This window comes from Sebastes umbrosus, chromosome 6, assembly GCF_015220745.1.
Source record: "Sebastes umbrosus isolate fSebUmb1 chromosome 6, fSebUmb1.pri, whole genome shotgun sequence".
NCBI classification, from domain to species: Eukaryota; Metazoa; Chordata; class Actinopteri; order Perciformes; family Sebastidae; genus Sebastes; species Sebastes umbrosus.
Window position 1 is genome coordinate 7,618,269 of NC_051274.1, and position 18,315 is coordinate 7,636,583.

The window sequence follows — 18,315 nt, forward strand, 5'->3', positions numbered from 1 at the left end:
TATACTATTTTAAATTCATCATAAGACTAGATTTCGCCCCCCACTATTCAAGAGGTCATTTATAAATAATATTCCTTTTCCAAACATTGATTCAATAAAGATAGGTTGATCATTAATCAAAATATTTCTATTGTACCACAACACTTGGCTCTGGATTTCATAACTTAACTCTGGTTGATGATATTGGTATTGAAACCAACTATCTATGGCCTCTTCCAATAAGTATGGAAATGACTTTCTCTTTAATATAGTGAACTGAAAAGCAGTTAACTGGAGGTTAAGGATAGAGTTCTTTGTGGAACAGAAGATGAGCAGACCTCAATAATTTGCTGAAAACCACTGCGGATTTAAGATACCTTTTGGTATAAGAGATGCTTTTAGTGCAAGTTGAGTGCCTTAAGGTTTAACAATTTGAGGATATAGATAAACTGAGGAATCACTAAGGAATTTATCACTGTTATTTTCCCATATAAAGTTAGATTAGTCATTCCCCAAACTTTTAATTTTCTGTCGACTGTATGTAGCTTTCCATCAAAGTTTTCCTTCGTGATAAGTTCCATGTTTTTAGGGATATGAATACAAAAGACATCTATTGGGCCATCTGACCATTTTAGTGGCAGATTACTATAGATGTTAAAATGTGTACCTTTCAGAGATCCAATTCGCAGCATAGTACATTTATCACAGTTAGGTTTTAGTCCGGAAATAACTGAAAAGTTATTCAGCTCTTCAAACTAATGCAGTAAAGGATGCGACATTTGGTTGAATTTGAAAGTTTACATCGTCCGCATAAATTGAGATTTTTGATTCCAAACTATTTATTCTCAAAACCTTCTATTTTGTTATTCATTCTTACTTTTTGGGCTAAGATTTCTGTAGCTAGAATAAATAGATACGCAGACAGCGGACATCCTTGTTTCAATCCTCTGTACTGCTTAATTGTTTCAGAAAAAAAACATTGTTTATTACTTTACACTTTGGATTACTATACATTACTTTTATCCAACTAATTAAAGAATCTCCAAAGTTAAAATATTCTAAACATTTATAAATAAAATCAAAACGTACTTTATCGAAAACTTTTTCAAAGTTAGCGAAAAAATTAAAGCAGGGGTTTTTGTTAAGTCATATATTCAATTATTTCAATTACTTGTCTAATACTGTCACTGATAGATCGACCCTGTAAGAAGCCACACTGATCTGGATGAATAATATTGGGCAGTACTAGTTTTAATCTATTTGCAAGACACTTGGCTAATATTTTAGCATCGTTACATTGTAGTGTGATTGGTCTCCAATTTCTTTAAAGTAGTTGGATCTTTATACCTTCCACCTGAATCTTGTTTCAATAATAGTGAGATGAAACCTTCCTGTTGAGTTTCTGTAAGTTGTTTTTTGCTATATGACAAGTTGAAGGTGTTCAGCAAAGGTGTTTTAACAGACTCATAGAAGGTTTGATAAAAGTCTTCAGGGATGCCATCGGCTCCTGGACTTTTACCTTTTTCAAAGGAGTTAATGGCTTGATGTAACTCCTCCAGCGTAATAAGTCCCTCACAAGATTTTTTTTCTTTCTCTGTTAACACTACGGTATTATCGTCTTGAGAATTGGGGCCAGTATTTTGATGCAATAAATCCTTTGGTGGGCTCTGAAATGAGTACAATTTTGAAAAGTAATTATGTTGTTCCAGCAAACTTTCCATTGGTTTTTCAATAATTGTATTTCCTACTACAAGCTTCAAAAACATTTTTCTTTACAGTGTTTTTATACTGCAGATTTAAAAGATATTTGGTTGATCTCTCCCGATTCTATTTCTCAAATATGATACGTTGGCTTTCTCTGCATATAGTCTTTCTACTCTCTTTCCTTGTGCTCAAGATTGTCCAGTAGAGTTTGTGATATTGTATTATTGTCTACCCCAGGGATGTCCAAACTTTTTTCACTGAGGGCCACATACAGAAAAATATACGAAAGGCTGGGCCACTCACTAGAGGTGAGGTATATCGCCTCACCTCTAGGGTTTTAAAATTAACAAAATTAATCAAATGAGGTAAATTATGCTTGATATTTGAATATGCTTAAAGAAAAAAAAAATCCTACATCAGAACTTTCCATTAATGTGTTTTCATTTATTTTGTTACAAAAAGGGTTGGCAGCTCATTCTCAAAACAGCAGCCTGAGATTGCTTCTTAGTCAGGATGGTGATCCCCTTTCACAGCTCTGTATACAGGGAGACAATAAGGGGAAAAGGGGATGGGTATATTCATAATAAGTTATTGGGGTTGTTAACAAAATCAACTAATGTTTTTGATTAAATGTTATCAACTTTAATTGACTGAATTTATTAAGTAATTGGGCTTTTGAACACATGAATACTGTGTAATATATTTTAACTCACCTATAATGGGAACAGTACTGCACTTAGTGGGAGCAGTGATGCTGCGCTTTGGACTGAAGGATGGCTGGCAGGTCGGGAGTAAGTTTGGTGGTTGAGATGCGGAGGACATCACAGAGATGGCTGTCAGTCATTTTGGTTCTCAGTCTGCTTTTGTTCAGAGTTAACAGAGAAAATGTTTGCTCATGTATGTTTGAGCCGAACAGACTCATCATTCGTTTTGCGTGGCGTCGCATCAGAGGAAACTTGGCCTCTTCCAAGCTCCGGTAGAAGTCGGGTAGGGGGAGAAGCTGATGCTGATTCTTCAGAGAATCATCACACTGCATTTCGATGAGCTCTAATTGCAGACTCTCTTCTACTTCTTCTGCATCCACATTCCATTATATTTTTAGAATTTGCTGCAGGCCAATTAAAAATGAACCACGGGCCGCAGTTGGCCCGCGGGCCGTAGTTTGCACAACCCTGGTCTACCCGTTCTGCTTAATTTTCTATCTCAGCTATCAATGTTTTTTCTTTCTCCAACGATTTTGAATTTTCCTGGAGCTTTATTGAATGCATTGTCCCATTAGAGTGCATTTAAAAGCATGCCATATAATCAAATGATCCGCTGTATCATTATTCACTACAATGAAATCTTTTATGAATTTGTTTGTTGTATCTATAAACTCTTTATCCTTCAATAGCTTCTGATTTAATTTCCAGTATCCTGGACCTCTATGAAACGTTTCGGTACAAATGCTCAAGGTTATAAGATGATGATCTGACCTAAATCTCTCTTTAATCTCAACTTTATTAATTTTTGGAGTCAATGAAAATGATGTTAAGGAATAATCTTTTCTGCTTGCCTGATTTCCTCGTCTCCATGTATATCTTGTTTGCTTTGGATTCTGCTATCTCCATATGTCAATCAAATCTAGTGAGGTCATGATGCCAGAAATAGCATTATATGCTCTAGAATGGTAATTCTTAGTTTGTATGCCTTTTTGATCCAGATCTACATCCAACACAGTGTTGTAGTCCTCCTGTCATTATCACATTTCTATCATGTAGTTTTTTTTCTTGCAACATATTGAATATATCTTGAAAGAAGAGTGGGTCGTCAGAATTAGGTGCGTACAGATTTACTAATTCAAATTCTAGGCTATCCACTAATATATCTTGTATAATATATCTACCTTGATGTGTTATTGTATCTTGACCACAATATCTACTTCCTTTTTATACATTATCATTACACCTTTAGAATTTGAGCATCCATGTGAAAAGTATAAGTTACCCCCTCCATTCTGTTTTCCATTTAATCTCATCCAGTTGGTAGAGTGAGTCTCTTGCAAACAAATAAATCATAGTTTTTATCCGTAAGCCAACTAAAAAAAGTGTCCCCTTTCTTCTTATCAGCTAAACCGTTACAGTTGAAGCTTGATATTACTAAGTTGGACATATTTGATCTTCAGTGGATTCTATACTTTCCTGATTCTTGAAAAAAAAGGAAGGAAATAATAATAGTGACACCAAAACAACAGGAATGGTGCTGAAAAAAACAAACATACCAAAAGCAAAAACAACTAAGGTAATACAATAAAGTAAATTAAAAAAAATAAAATACAGAAAACAGAAGCATATAACGTAGGATCATATTTGGATCCCTCGAGTAAACTGACATGAAATGGGGATGCTCAGCCTGAGCTCGCCTTGCTTGATTATAAAAGGGGCACCTTAAGTCTGACTGTCTTAATTGAAGGTGGGTTTAAATAATGCAATCTGCTTTGCCTACACTAAGCTATTCCCCTCTCCCCTCTTCTCATTGCCCACTCCTGGACACACCTACCAACCCAGCTTCCCGCTTTCGCTTATTTCCTGATTCCTCCTCCTCTGCTAATATATTTCCCAGTGTCATATTTTTCTCCCTTGTAAATAGCGTCTAGAGAAAAATTGTACAATAACAAAACATCCAATCCCAATGTATGAGAACAAAACTAAGACCAAAAATCACCAATGCAGAAAAAAATATTTCCTTTAAATAGGGATCAAAAAAATACAAGACCACTTCGCAATTCTATCAAAGAGAACGGAAGGTGTTTCTAGTAGTACACAATAAATTCAAATTCCACAAGCCAGATGTAAAAGGGGGAAGTAGCACCATGAAGAAGACTGGGCCCTAAGAAATGTAGCCTACAGCACAAAAAAGCGTGTATATATACATAGAGTATCTTGTGGAGGACGATGGTGGGCGGGGGGTGGGGGGGAGGAAGCCTTCAGGATGAGGATCAGAATAACCCCTCCATGAATTTCCGAGCTTCATCAGGAGAATCAAACAGGAGGGTCTCTTATTGCGGGGGGACCTTCAACTTGGCAGGATACATGAGAAAGTTCTATACTCCTTTTCTTCTTAGATCTTTCATGATCGGTGCAAAAGCCACTCTGCGTCTTGAGGTAAATGGGGAATAATCAGCAACAGCAGCAGCTTATTTTCCCATGGGCGATAGATGAGCCAGCCGCTCGGTAAGCATCAGTATGGCCTTCCTGTCGGTTTTAACGAAGTAGCCTGAATATAACTGGTCTAGGTTTGTTATCACCTGAGGATTTGGTGTACATCCTATGGGCCTGCTCCATCTCCATCACCCCTCTTGCCGACAGCGACGGGAGCCATATAGGGGAGTTTGTGCTGGAGGAAACCAATTATGTCACTGCCCTCCTCTCCTTCAGCTAGGAAGATTAATCTTAAATTGGATCTGAGTGAATAATCCTCCTGTTCAGCAACCCGTTCCTTTTATGTTTTGGATTTTCCCTTTGTTTAGTTGAGAGGCCTCACGCTGTGCACGTACAGTAGGTCGGACTGTATGATATCGGTTCTTTTGGAGAGCGCTGTGAGCGAGTTAGACAGGCCGTGAAACTCGCTCTCCATTCTGGAGACGGTAGTCTTTAAACTGCTCATGTCTGTCTGGATTGCAGTGACAGCAACTCTTGTAGCACAAACATCTTGACGGATTTCAGTCAGAGAGTCCTTTAAGTCAGCAATAGCTTCCGGAAGATATTGATCAGATGAGAGGTAACAGAGGACATCCTACAGATGGACAGACACTTTGCATGGCAGCGTCTGTGTGTGGTTGCTCGGGGGGTTGTGCTATATCAGTGTGGTCCGAGTCCAATATAGAGAACTTGGCTTTCTTATCATCTTGAATAAATGTGGGAGAAGGCGATGCAGGCTCCATCGTGTCACAGCTTTGTTTGGAAGAGTTATCCATTAATCCCAATGTAAGTTTTGAAATTTTCTGTTACATTGGGAACACCATTAAATCAGCATAAAAAGTTTGCAAGGAGAGCTCCAGACTTACGCCGCCGTCTTACCCAGTGACCCGGAAGTCCATTCAAGTGATATTCTGAATTGAAGTATTTTGTTGCTTTGTTATTATTCAGCAATTCATTGATTTTGTGACAGTTTATTTGATAGTTCTACTAACCTACTGTCAGGACAGCTGTTTTTAATCAGTTTAAAGAAAATTTAACTGAATATGAGGATGAGTCAGAGAAATATGGAGCCATCACCAAGAAGTATTTTAATACTAAAAAACTTAAATGTTTTCAGATGTGGAGCAGTTTTAACCGAGGCTTCGCTGTAAAATGAAGAAGAAACAGAGGCCTTTGTTTCCAAATCACATACTTTTACTTTTGGTACATACTGCAGCTGTCCTTACAAAGTACACACACTGTTGCATGCAGTATTGAGACATACTACCTTCGCCTTTACCTTTGACCCTCCTGCTCATATTATCTGCTGCACAGAGGATTGTGGGTCAGAAACAGCCCAGAAAAGCCGTGCCTTACTTGCATTCTGCCCCCAAAAATGCGACCAGGATGTAGTTAGGACATCCTGGTATTTTTGGCATACTGCATTTGACATACCTATGGATTGGGACATACTAAAATCTTTTTCTGTCATATCTAACTAGTATGGTAGTGTTGGGTACTGGAACGCACAGAGGATACAATTCACAAGCACTGCTTCCTGAATTGAATCATAGCCTTGATAACCCCTCCCTCCTCTTCTGCTCTCAAACACAGACTGCTTCCACGCTGTCGGTTTATTTCCTTGTTCTCTCCCCTTCAGATCTACAGTTTGAAGATGGGTGTAACCAACATTGGTGGTGTAGTGCAAGAGCCTGACAGGCCCCATTCACTACATAACACATGTTGTTTTAGATCAGGAGTTCAACCTAGTTTCCGTTATAGGGAAGTGAAACTCAGACAGTCGCTGTCACTGAGAGGTGAAATGGCGCAGAAAGGAGTTCAGCTGGATCGGGAAACCTTCTTTGTTCCATCTGTCTGGATCTACTGAAGGATCCGGTGGCAATTCCCTGTGGACGCAGCTACTGCCATGAACTGTATTAAAAGCTTCTGGGATGGAGAGGATGAGAAGAAGATCTACAGCTGCCCTCAGTGTAGGCAAGACCTTCACACCGAGGCCTGTCCTGCTGAAAAAACACCATGTTAGCAGTTTAGTGGAGGAACTGAAGAAGACTGGACTCCAAGCTGCTCCTGCTGATCACTGCTATGCGGACCTGAAGATGTGGCCTGTGATGTCCTGCACTCGGAGGAAACTGAAAGCCTTCAAGTCCTGTCTGGTGTGTCTCTAATCTCTTACTGTAAAAAACATCTTCAGTTTCATTATGAATCACCTGCCTTTGACAAACACAAGCTGGTGGAGGCCCTCCAAGAAGCTCCAGGAAACATCTGCTCTCGTCACGACGAGGTGATGAAGATGTTCTGTCGTACTGATCAGCAGTATATCTGTTAATCTCTGCTATGTGGATGAACATAAAGGCCCACAACAACGTCTCAGCTGCAGCAAGAAAAGGACTGAGAATCAGAGAGAGCTGGCGGTGAGTCGACTCAACAACCAGCAGAGGATCCAGGACAGAGAGAAAGATTTGAAGCTGCTCCAACAGGAGGGTGGAGGCTGTCAATCGCTCTGCTGAATAAAGCATTGGAGGACAGTGAGAAGATCTTCACCGAGCTGATCCGTCTCATGGAGAAAAGAAGCTGTGATGTGAAGCAGCAGGTCAGATCCCAGCAGAAAAACCCAAGTGAGTCGAGTCAAAGAGCTTCAGGAGAAGCTGGAGCAGGAGATCACTGAGCTGAAGAGGAGATATGCTGAGATGAAGCTGCTCTCACACACAGAAGATCACAACCAGTTTCTACTCAACTACCCCTCACTGTCACCACTCAGTGAATCTACATCCAGCATCAATATCCGTCCTCTGAGCTACTTTGAGGACGTGACGGCGGCTCTGTGTCAGATAGTCAGAGATAAACTACAGGATGTCTGAGAGAGAAAAGGACAAACATCTCACAGACAGTGACTGAAGTGGATGTTTTACTGCAACAACCAGAGCCCAATACCAGAGCTTGGGTTCTTAAAATATTCACGAGAAATCACACTGGATCCAAGCACAGCAAGCACACGTCTGTTATTATCTGAGGGGAACAGAAAAGCAACATTAATGAGAGAAAAACAGTCTATTCTAGTCACCCAGACAGATTCACTGGATATTATCAGGTCCTGAGTAGAGAGAGTCTGACTGGACGTTGTTACTGGGAGGTGGAGTGAGAGGGGAAGCGTTTATGTAGGCAGTCGCATACAAGAGTATCAAGAGAGCAAGGGGGTCGAATGAATGTGAGTTTGGATGCAATGACAAATCTTGGGCGTTAGATTGTGACCAAAACAGTTATAGATTTTTGTACAGCAATGTTAAAACCCCCGTCTCAGGTCCTCAGTTCTCCAGAGTAGGAGTGTACCTGGATCACAGTGCAGGTATTCTGTCCTTCTACAGCGTCTCTGAAACCATGACTCTCCTCCACAGAGTCCAGACCACATTCACTGAGCCTCTCTATGCTGGACTTAGGTTTTATTACGATTTTGGAGACTCTGCTGAGTTCTGTAAACTGAAATAGACAGAAGTCATTTAAGGGTTCAATTCTGTGTTTTAACTCTTAAACTCATGTTGTGTCCATGTTTGTTGCTGAGAGCTGATTGTTGTGTCATTTCTTCACTACACAGAGATCAGCTGTCAATCAACATTATGGTGGTACTTTGACATCTTCTCATCAGTTGTTCTGTAAATGTTTGAGTGTCTTCAGGTGGCGCTCCTTCCTGTGTCTGTTTCACTGCTCATGATGATGTTTGTTCACCTGAACTGATATTTCTCTGCATGAATATGTAAACTTCTCTGTGCTCTAAAAGACATTTTGTTCTTTCCGCTTTGTATTGACATTTATTTGTTTGGCAGACCTATGAGCTTTATAAACCTGTAATTATCATGATCATAATCAATAAGGAGATCCTTCATTATTCTCGTTCACATCGCTGAGATTCTGGTCAAACAAACTGATTGTGTTGATGAAGTGAATCTGAGCATGAGATCATTGAACAAAGTCATTTAACAGACTTTACTGATGGGATGTGTGAACAAACTGAAGGTTTATATAATCAATAAAAATATGAACAAAGTATTTTCTTCTTGTCTTCATTCCAGGGTATCATACAAAGCTGATGGAGAAAATGTGAAACTAATATGAGAATAACTGAGACAGCTGTTCCTTCTGAAACACCACAAAGTCCAGTGTCATGTTTAGAGTCAGTCAGTCTCTGTCCTTTCAAATAAAACAGTTTGCACAGAGAAATAAGCAGTTTTCTATAATTGCTGCTTTTTTTTCTCTTTATTTCTTGTGCACTTAGTCAATAAAGAGGATTTATTACACAGACTTAAAAACTGTTAAAACAGTCAAATTAATTTGGTGAAATTTGGGTTTGAGGGGGTTTGTTGAGTCCTGACACACATGAGACAAAACAGATATTGTGTAGATGATTCTCGCATTTGGTTACAAATATTTAATGTTGTTTAATCAGAATTCAAGAATCAGAGAAAATTTAACCTACAGCCTCAAAATCTCACATTCCAAAATACTATTTACAACCTGAGAACTGATATTATAGTTATATTTGTAAAGTGGAATCTCCTCTCTACCATCTTTCCCGTTTGACCTGAATGCAGCATCAGTGTTACAGGGTGTTACTCCTGTGAACAAACTGACATAGTGTGATATTACATAGATTTAAATGTTCTCTTTACTGATGTTGTTGAAGCTGCCAAAGGCACAGTGAAGTTTGACAGTCTTCCTGCAGTGAACATCACAGCAGGTTAACAAGAGAAATGTGAAACCTGATGCACAACACAAGAGGGCGCCCTCCATCCTGCTAACCAGGGATGTAGTGGAGGTTAAAGCACCTCTACTCAGTTTGTCTGCATGTTTTAAACCATGTTTTTAAGCCCATCAGAAACTTTCTAATGATTTCATACATCATGGTCCAGGGGTGTGGGACTTCTGTTAGTCAAAGTGAATTCTTCCTTTTTAGTTAAAAAAAACACCAGAAATGAGTGATTTATTTTCCTGGTGATAGTTTGGCTTGTGTCCCTCACTAACCAAGGCGCTTACTTCATTTCACTTTTTAAAAACCTCACCTTTTTTTTAAAGGGGACTATTTGTAACTTTCAGAAATGCTTCTTAAGCAGCGACTCGCTCCTCAAATATACCTGAACGAGCATCGCTCAAAACAGTGAGGCGACACACGTCACCTAAAACCACAATATCACTCTATATTTCAGCTGCTTGGCAGTAATGTTAGCTGACCAGACGAAGGTCTCTCCATGAACATGATTTAGATCTGATCCTAGTGTTGGCTTTTCCTGCCTAAGTGCAGGCTGAAGCAGCGGGGCTCTGTCTCCCTGCTCTCTCCGCCCGCAGCCGGAGAGAGCAGAGGAGACACAGGCACCCGGTCGGTAACGAGAAGACAACGTAAAGCTCCGTCACTTCACAAGACAAGGAAAACCTCTGTTGGTCTGGAGGAGCTGCAGCAGTTATTTCTGCACAAACCTCCCCTGTGCATTCACTAGATATTCTCAGAGCTAAACTAACTCTTCTGCAGTGAGGAGTGAGCACGCGTTCACGTTGAGAAGTGGAGCGAGCTGAGCTGTCTGAATGAAGGAGAGCAGGCAGAGGAGGAGGGGTACAGCGGCTACACCGAACGCGCATGTGTGACGACCCGCTACATTTATACGCTTACAAAGTTACAAATAGTCCCTTTAATGTTTTAACACTGTTCTAGTATATTTTCTACTAACTTTGCTTTTTTTTCCTGCCAGCTACTGAAGTTCAGGTTGACCACAGTGTGTTTGGGTTGTGTGTCAGAAAGTTATTCTCATATTAATGCTTTTTTGTGAAGAATTGTGTTCAATAAATATCAGTAGTGGAGGTTAAAGCACCTCAACTCAGTTTGTCTACAGTTTCAGTTAAGAACAATATTTTATTCTGGTAAAAACCTTTGTAGTAAAAGTGCATTGTGTCATACATTATGGTAAATGGTGTTAAAACCGATATTAGTTCTTTAGGTATAGTTATTTAGTGAGGAACCATACTGTCACTGAGTTAATGCACCACCCTGCCAGCACGCTCTGTGACCCAAATCAAACACACCAGAGATGTTGCAGACCAAGGTTATTTATAGGTTATTTTATTTATGTGGATTAGTAATGCTTGATGCACGTGGTGTCCATAGACTTATTTATTGTTCGTTATTTTAGTTTAATTGTCTGAATTTTTGTCTTTTTTCTGATTAATTCTGAAAAGGCTGCTCTGAGGAAGGCTGTTGTTTAGATATAATTGATGCTGCAAAGTGCGTCAATAGAGATATAATTTAATTGTTGGTTTGGACATCAGTGCTCTGTGGTGTGATGTTGCTTCACTAGTGTGTACATTGACTTTTAATGCAATTATTTTGTAGCCTAAAGGCGTAACAGTAGTATTGAGAACTTTGAATCAACAAAGGAACTGCAGAAGCAGCTGATCTGTTCAATCATGTCTTTCTGGATTCAGAGTTTCAGCAAAAAGCTTGTTTGATCAGTAAAAGAAAAATTGAACTGAATTTGAGGATGAGTCAGAGAAATATAGGAGCCATCACCAAGAAGTATTTTAAAACTAAACACTTAAATGTTTTCAATATGTGGAGCAGGTTTTAACCGAGGCTTCGTTGTAAATGAGGAAACAGAGGCTTTGTTCCAAATCGCATACTTTTTACTTTTAGTACATACTGCAGCTGTCCTTACAAAGTACGCACTGTTGCATGCAGTAATTGGGACATACTACTTCGCCTTGACCTTTGACCCTCTTTCTCATATATCTGCTGCGCAGAGGATTAGTGGGTCAGAACAGCCAGAAAAGCATGCTTACTTGCATTCTGCAAAATGTGACCAGATGTAGTAGGACATCCTGGTATTTTTGGCATACTGCATTTGACATACTATGTATTGGGACATACTAAATCTTTTTCTGTCATACTAAATAGTATGGTAGTGTGGGTATTGGAACGCATAGAGTTAAAATTCAACAAGCTCCGTGTAGCACACAGCTCCTATCACTATAATTATACTGGACCAGAATCAGAAGATAACAGACTCGAAACAGGAGGCATAAAGAGTTGATTGCAATATGCAAATGACCACAATTAGACAAAAGCTATGAAGCTGGTACCAGTGTATTTCAAAAAAATAACAAGAAAAATAAAATGAATACCCAGTGAGTTCAGTATACAGATAAATTCCACAAAGATGCTTTCAGTTTCATCTCAGCAACAAAATATTTCTTTTATCACACTCTGGGTTTGAACCACTTGAGTTTTTACCAGCTATTTTTTTCTGACTGGGTGCACCCTAATATCAATAACTCAAAATCTCAATTCTCAATATTTGGATCAAACATTCAATGAGTAACAATATTAAAACATTACCCGGTTCAATATTATCACTTCTCAACTTGTTTCAACCTTATTCAACAATAATTCAATATTAACTGTTTCCAGTAATAGACATTGTTACCAAGGCATAACAACAACACCATATCAATAACATGAATATTCAGTCCTATTTCCTTTAACCAGTGTGATGGTTAAAACTCAGTCCTTTCACCAGGACAGGGAATGTGTTTCAGGGAGCACGAAGAGGGCTAAATGTTTTTCAAGTCAAAGTAAAATAAAAGGGTTTAAGTCAGAGTCTGGGGTTTGAGGTTGTGCACGGGATGCTGGGAGTTGAGTGTAAAGGGTGGTGTAGCCTTGTACAGTTTGTGATGTTTACCCTACCGCCATGACAGAAGAGGGGTAAGGTCGACAGTTCTTGGCTCTGGGATCTTCACTCCAGGGATCTAGAGGTCTCGTCTGGGTTAGCTCGCCATCAACTTTGAATCACTCCAAAAAACCTGACCTGCAGTTATTGACATGGCCAGAATTGTTTCATGAATCAATTGCCATTTCTGATTCATCAGGAAATTGAATAATTCCTTTAACTTCAACACACATATTCATATAACGTAGATTTTACAATCAACATATTTTAAACAATCCTTCACGGTACATGAATTACAATGAACTGAGGTAACATGAGACTGCATTTCTATCTTAACATAACATACTTTTGAAATTAAAGCAAATAATGTTACATGAATTATAATATAAGTGTAAACCCTGAGACAATACTAATGCCTTCTTCTATGTCTGTCTTTTTATTTAAATCAAATTCACTATACAATGAAATAAAATACCTGACAAAAATAACTCATGTTGCTTCAGTATTAAACAGTTCAGTAGCTTTACTAGCCAGAGAAAACATTGAGCAATTAAACACTCTTTATGTCACGTTTTATATTCTTCCCAATGCAGCTTTCATTTAGTTGAGCTCTACAACAGTCAGCTAAATGCACTGTTCATCGCTTAATGCTAAGTCTGTTAACTCTGGGCCTTTTCACTTGAACTTGCCAGCTTAGCACATCGTGGCACAGCACTTCTTTATTACAGCGACTCAACGATTCGGGAGTTTCTCTGTGTCGCTCAGCAGCTTTCAGTGAGCAGGGCCTCTCTCACACACACATCTACGAGCTTATAACAGAGTTTCAGACTGTTACCATTCTGATTTGAACAACGTTATACTGTGTTTACTGTTTTATCTGAGCTATATTGTTACGACAGTGTCTCTCTAACGTTTCAGTAGCGTACACTGTCCTAGCCTGCCTAGGGTGCAGTAGACCTGCCTCTGATTGGCTAAGGCAGTGTCCGATGTTGTTAACTCTTTGTGGACCTGGATTACACAGAGGTGACGGGAGGCGCAAAACAGTCGGCCTTCATCGCTGCTGTTCTTGGTGTTTGTTTGGTGCGTCTGTGTCTTTAAGAATTTTAAGGTTAAGATGAAAATAACACATTTGAGTGTGGTCTCTGTTGATTAGCTGTGAAAATGCTGTAAAAACCCCAAACAACAAAAGTTTTATCCATGTTACTGATTCATGGATTCATATTAATCAACAAATGAACTGCAGAAGCAGCTGATCCGTTCAATCATGTCTTTCTGGATTCAGAGTTGCAGCAAAAAACGTGTTTGATCAGTAAAAGAAAAACTGAACTGAATTTGGGATGAGTCAGAGAAATATGGAGCCATCACCAAGAAGTATTTTAAAACTAAAAAACTTAAATGTTTTCAAATGTGGAGCAGGTTTTACCGGAGGCTTCGTTGTAAAATGAGGAAACAGAGGATATGTTCCAAATCGCATACTTTTGATTTTAGTACATACGCAGCTGTCTGTACACAGTACGCATGTTGCATGCAGTATTGGGGACATACTACTTCGCCATGACCTCTGACCCTCTTGCTCATATATCTGCTGCACAGAGGATTGTGGGTCAGAACAGACAGAAAAGCATGCTTACTTGCATTCTGCAAAAATGCGACCATATGTAGTAGGACACCCTGGTATTTTGGCATACTGCATTTAACATACTATGTATTAGGACATACTAAATCTTTTTCTGTCATACTAAATAGTATGGTAGTGTTGGTACTGGAATGCACAGAGTTAAAATTCACAAGCTCCGCTTCCTGGAATGAATCATAGCTTGATAACCCCTCCCTCCTCCTCCTGCTGCTCTCAAAACACAGACTGCTCCACGCTTGTCAGTTTATTTCCTTGTTCTCTCCCTTCAGATCTACAGTTTGAAGACGGGTGTAACCAACTGTGGTGAAGTGCAAGAGCTGACAGGGCCCCATTCACTGCATCACACATGTTGATTAGATCAGAGCTCAAACTAGTTTCAGTTATAGGGAAGTGAACTCAGACAGTCGTTAGTCACTGAGAGGTGAAATGGCGCAGAAAGGAGTTCATCTGGAGCGGGAAAACCTTCTCTTGTTCCATCTGTCTGGATCTACTGAAGGATCCGGTGACTACTTCCTGTGGACACAGCTACTGCTGAACTGTATTAAAAGCTTCTGGATGGAGAGGATGAGAAGAAGATCTACAGCTGCCCTCAGTGTAGGCAGACCTTCACACAGAGGCCTGTCCTGCTGAAAAACACCATGTAGCAATTTTAGTGGGGAACTGAAGAAGACTGGACTCCAAGCTGCTCCTGCTGATCACTGCTATGCTGGACCTGAAGATGTGGTCTGTGGATTTCTGTACTGGGAGGAACTAAAAGCCTTCAAGTCCTGTCTGGTGTGTCTGGTCTCTTACTGTGAGAAACACCTCCAGCCTCATTACGATGTAGCTAAATTAAAGAAACACAAGCTGTGTGGAGCCCTCCAAGCAGCTCAGGAGAACATCTGCTCTCGTCACGATGAGGTGATGAAGATGTTCTGTCGTACTGATCAGCAGTGTATCTGTTATCTCTGCTCTGTGGATGAACATAAAGGCACGACACCGTCTTCAGCTGCAGCGAAAAGGACTGAGAGGCAGAGAGACTGAGGGTAGTCGACTCAACATCCAGCAGAGGATCCAGGACAGAGAGAAAGATGTGAAGCTGCTCCACAGGAGGTGGAGGCTGTCAATCGCTCTGCTGATAAAGCAGTGGAGGACAGTGAGAAGATCTTCAACCGAGCTGATCCGTCTCATGGAGAAAAGAAACTGTGATGTGAAGCAGCAGGTCAGATCCCAGCAGAAAAACCCAAGTGAGTCGAGTCAAAGAGCTTCAGGAGAAGCTGGAGCAGGAAGATCACTGAGCTGAAGAGGAGAGACGCTGAGATGAAGCTGCTCTCACACACAGAGGATCACTACCAGTTTCTACTCAACTGCCCTCACTGTCCACCACTCAGTGAATCTACATCCAGCATCAATATACGTCCTCTGAGCTACTTTGAGGACGTGACGGCGGCTGTGTCAGAAGTCAGAGAGATAAACTACAGGACGTTCTGAGAGAGAAATGGACAAACTCTCACAGACAGTGACTGAAGTGGATGTTTTACTGCCACAACCAGAGCCCAAGACCAGAGCTGGGTTCTTAAAATATTCACGAGAAATCACACTGGATCCAAACACAGCAAACACACAGCTGTTATTATCTGAGGTGAACAGAAAAGCAACATTAAAGCAACAAAGTCAGTCTTATTCTAGTCACCCAGACAGATTCACTGGATGTTGGCGTCAGGTCCTGAGTAAAGAGAGTCTGACTGGACGTTGTTACTGGGAGGTGGAGAGGAGAGGGAGAGGAGTTTATGTAGCAGTCGCATACAAGAGTATCAGGAGAGCAGGGTGGTCGAATGAAAGTTTGTTGGATACAATGACAAATCTTGGGCGTTAGATTGTGACCAAAACGGTTATAGATTTTTGTACAACAATGTCAAACCCCCGTCTCAGGTCCTCAGTCCTCCAGAGTAGGAGTGTACCTGGATCACACTGCAGGTATTCTGTTCCTTCTACAGCGTCTCTGAAACCATGACTCTCCTCCACAGAGTCCAGACCACATTCACTGAGCCTCTCTATGCTGGACTTAGGCTTTATTCCAGTTTTGGAGACACTGCTGAGTTTCTGTAAACTGAAATAGACAGAAGTCATTTAAGGGTTCAATTCTGTGTTTTAACTCTTAAACTCATGTGGTCTCCATGTTTGTTGCTGAGAGCTGATTGTTGTGTCATTTCTTCACTGCACAGAGATCAGCTGTCAATCAAACATTATGGCGGTACTTTGACATCTTCTCATCAGTTGTTCTGTAAATGTTTGAGTGTCTTCAGGTGGCGCTCCTTCCTGTGTCTGTTTCACTGATCATGATGATGTTTGTTCACCTGAACTGATATTTCTCTGCATGAATATGTAAACTTCTCTGTGCTCTAAAAGATATTTTGTTCTTTCCGCTTTGTATTGACATTTATTTGTTTGGCAGACCTGTGAGCTTTATAAACCTGTAATTATCATGATCATAATCAATAAGGAGATCCTTCATTATTCTCGTTCACATCGCTGAGATTCTGGTCAAACAAACTGATTGTGTTGATGAAGGTGAATCTGAACATGAGATCATTGAACAAGAGTCATTTAACATACTTTACTGATTGGGATGTGTGAACAAACTGAAGGTTTATATAATCAATAAACAAATATGACCAAAGCATTTTCTTCCTGTCTTCATTCCAGGGTATCATACAAAGCTGATGGAGAAAATGTGAAACTAATATGAGAGAATAACTGAGGCAGCTTTTCCTCCTGAAACACCACAAAGTCCAGTGTTCATGTTTAGAGTCAGTCAGTCCTCTGTCCTTTCAAATAAAACAGTTTGTCACAGAGAAATGAGCAGAGTTTTCTATCAATTGCTGCATTTTTCTCTATATTTCTTTGTGCACTTAGTCAATAAAGAGGATTTATTACACAGACTTAAAAACTGTTAGAATAGTAAAGATTAATTTGGTGAAGTTTGGGTGTGAGGAGGTTTTGTTGAGTCCTGACACACATGAGACAACAGATATTGTGTATTTGATTCTCTACATTTGGGTTAAAAATATTTCAATGTTGTTTAAACAGAATTCAAGAAAATCAGAGAAAATTTAACCTACAGCCTCAAATCTCACATTCCCAAATACTATTTACAAAACCTGAGAGCTGATGTTATAATAATATTTGTAAAGTGGAAACTCCTCTCTACCATCTTTTTCCATGTGACCTGAATGCAGCATCAGTGTTACAGGGTGTGACTCCTGTGAACAAACTGACATAGTGTGATATTACATAGATTTAAATGTCTCTTTACTGATGTTGTTTGAAGCTGCCAAAGGCTCAGTAAAGTTTTGACATGTCTTCCTGCAGTGAACATCACAGCAGGTTAACAAGAGAAATGTGAAACCTGATGCACAACACAAGAGGGCGCCCTCATCCTGCTAACCAGGGATGTAGTGGAGGTTAAAGCACCTCTACTCAGTTTGTCTGCATGTTTTAAACCATGTTTTTAAGCCCATCACAAACTTTCTAATGTCTCATACATCATGGTCAGGGGTGTGGGACTTCTGTTAGTCAAAGTGAATTCTCCTTTTTAGTTAAAAACCCCCATAAATGAGTGATTTTCCTGGTGGTAGTTTGGCTTGCGTCCCTCACTAAACCGAGGCGTTTACTGTATGTCCTCCTTCATTTCACTTTTAAAAACCTCCCCTGTGTTTTTTAATGTTTTAACACTGTTCTAGTATATTTTCTACTAGCTTACTTTTTTTCTGCCAGCTACTGAAGTTCAGGTTGACCACAGTGTGTTTGGGTTGTGTGTCAGAAGGTTATTCTCATATTGATGCTTTCTTTTGTGAAGAATTGTATCGATAGCACTGATCAATAAATATCAGTAGTGTAGGTTAAAGCACCTCAACTCAGTTTGTCTACAGTTTCAGTTAAGAACATATTTTTAGTCTGATAAAAACCTTTATAGTAAAAGTACATTGTGTCATACATCATGGTAAATGGTGTCAACCCGATATTAGTTCTTTAGTTATAGTTATTTAGTGAGGAACCATACTGTCACTGATTTAATGCACCACCCTGCCAGCACGCTCTGTGACCCAAATCAAACACACCGAGATGTTGCAGA

The 18,315-nt window shown here is 39.9% G+C and overlaps 1 protein-coding gene across 1 annotated transcript in view; it reads left to right on the forward strand.

Moving 5' to 3' along the window:
• LOC119490493 (E3 ubiquitin/ISG15 ligase TRIM25-like) overlaps positions 1–7,396 on the forward strand; it is a 13,733-nt gene extending 6,337 nt beyond the window's left edge. The window contains exon 2 of the mRNA XM_037773934.1: positions 7,292–7,396. Coding sequence (XP_037629862.1) covers positions 7,292–7,369 — 78 coding nt within the window. The 3' untranslated portion in view covers positions 7,370–7,396. The remainder of the gene's footprint in view (positions 1–7,291) is intronic.
• Positions 7,397–18,315: the final 10,919 nt, after the last annotated feature.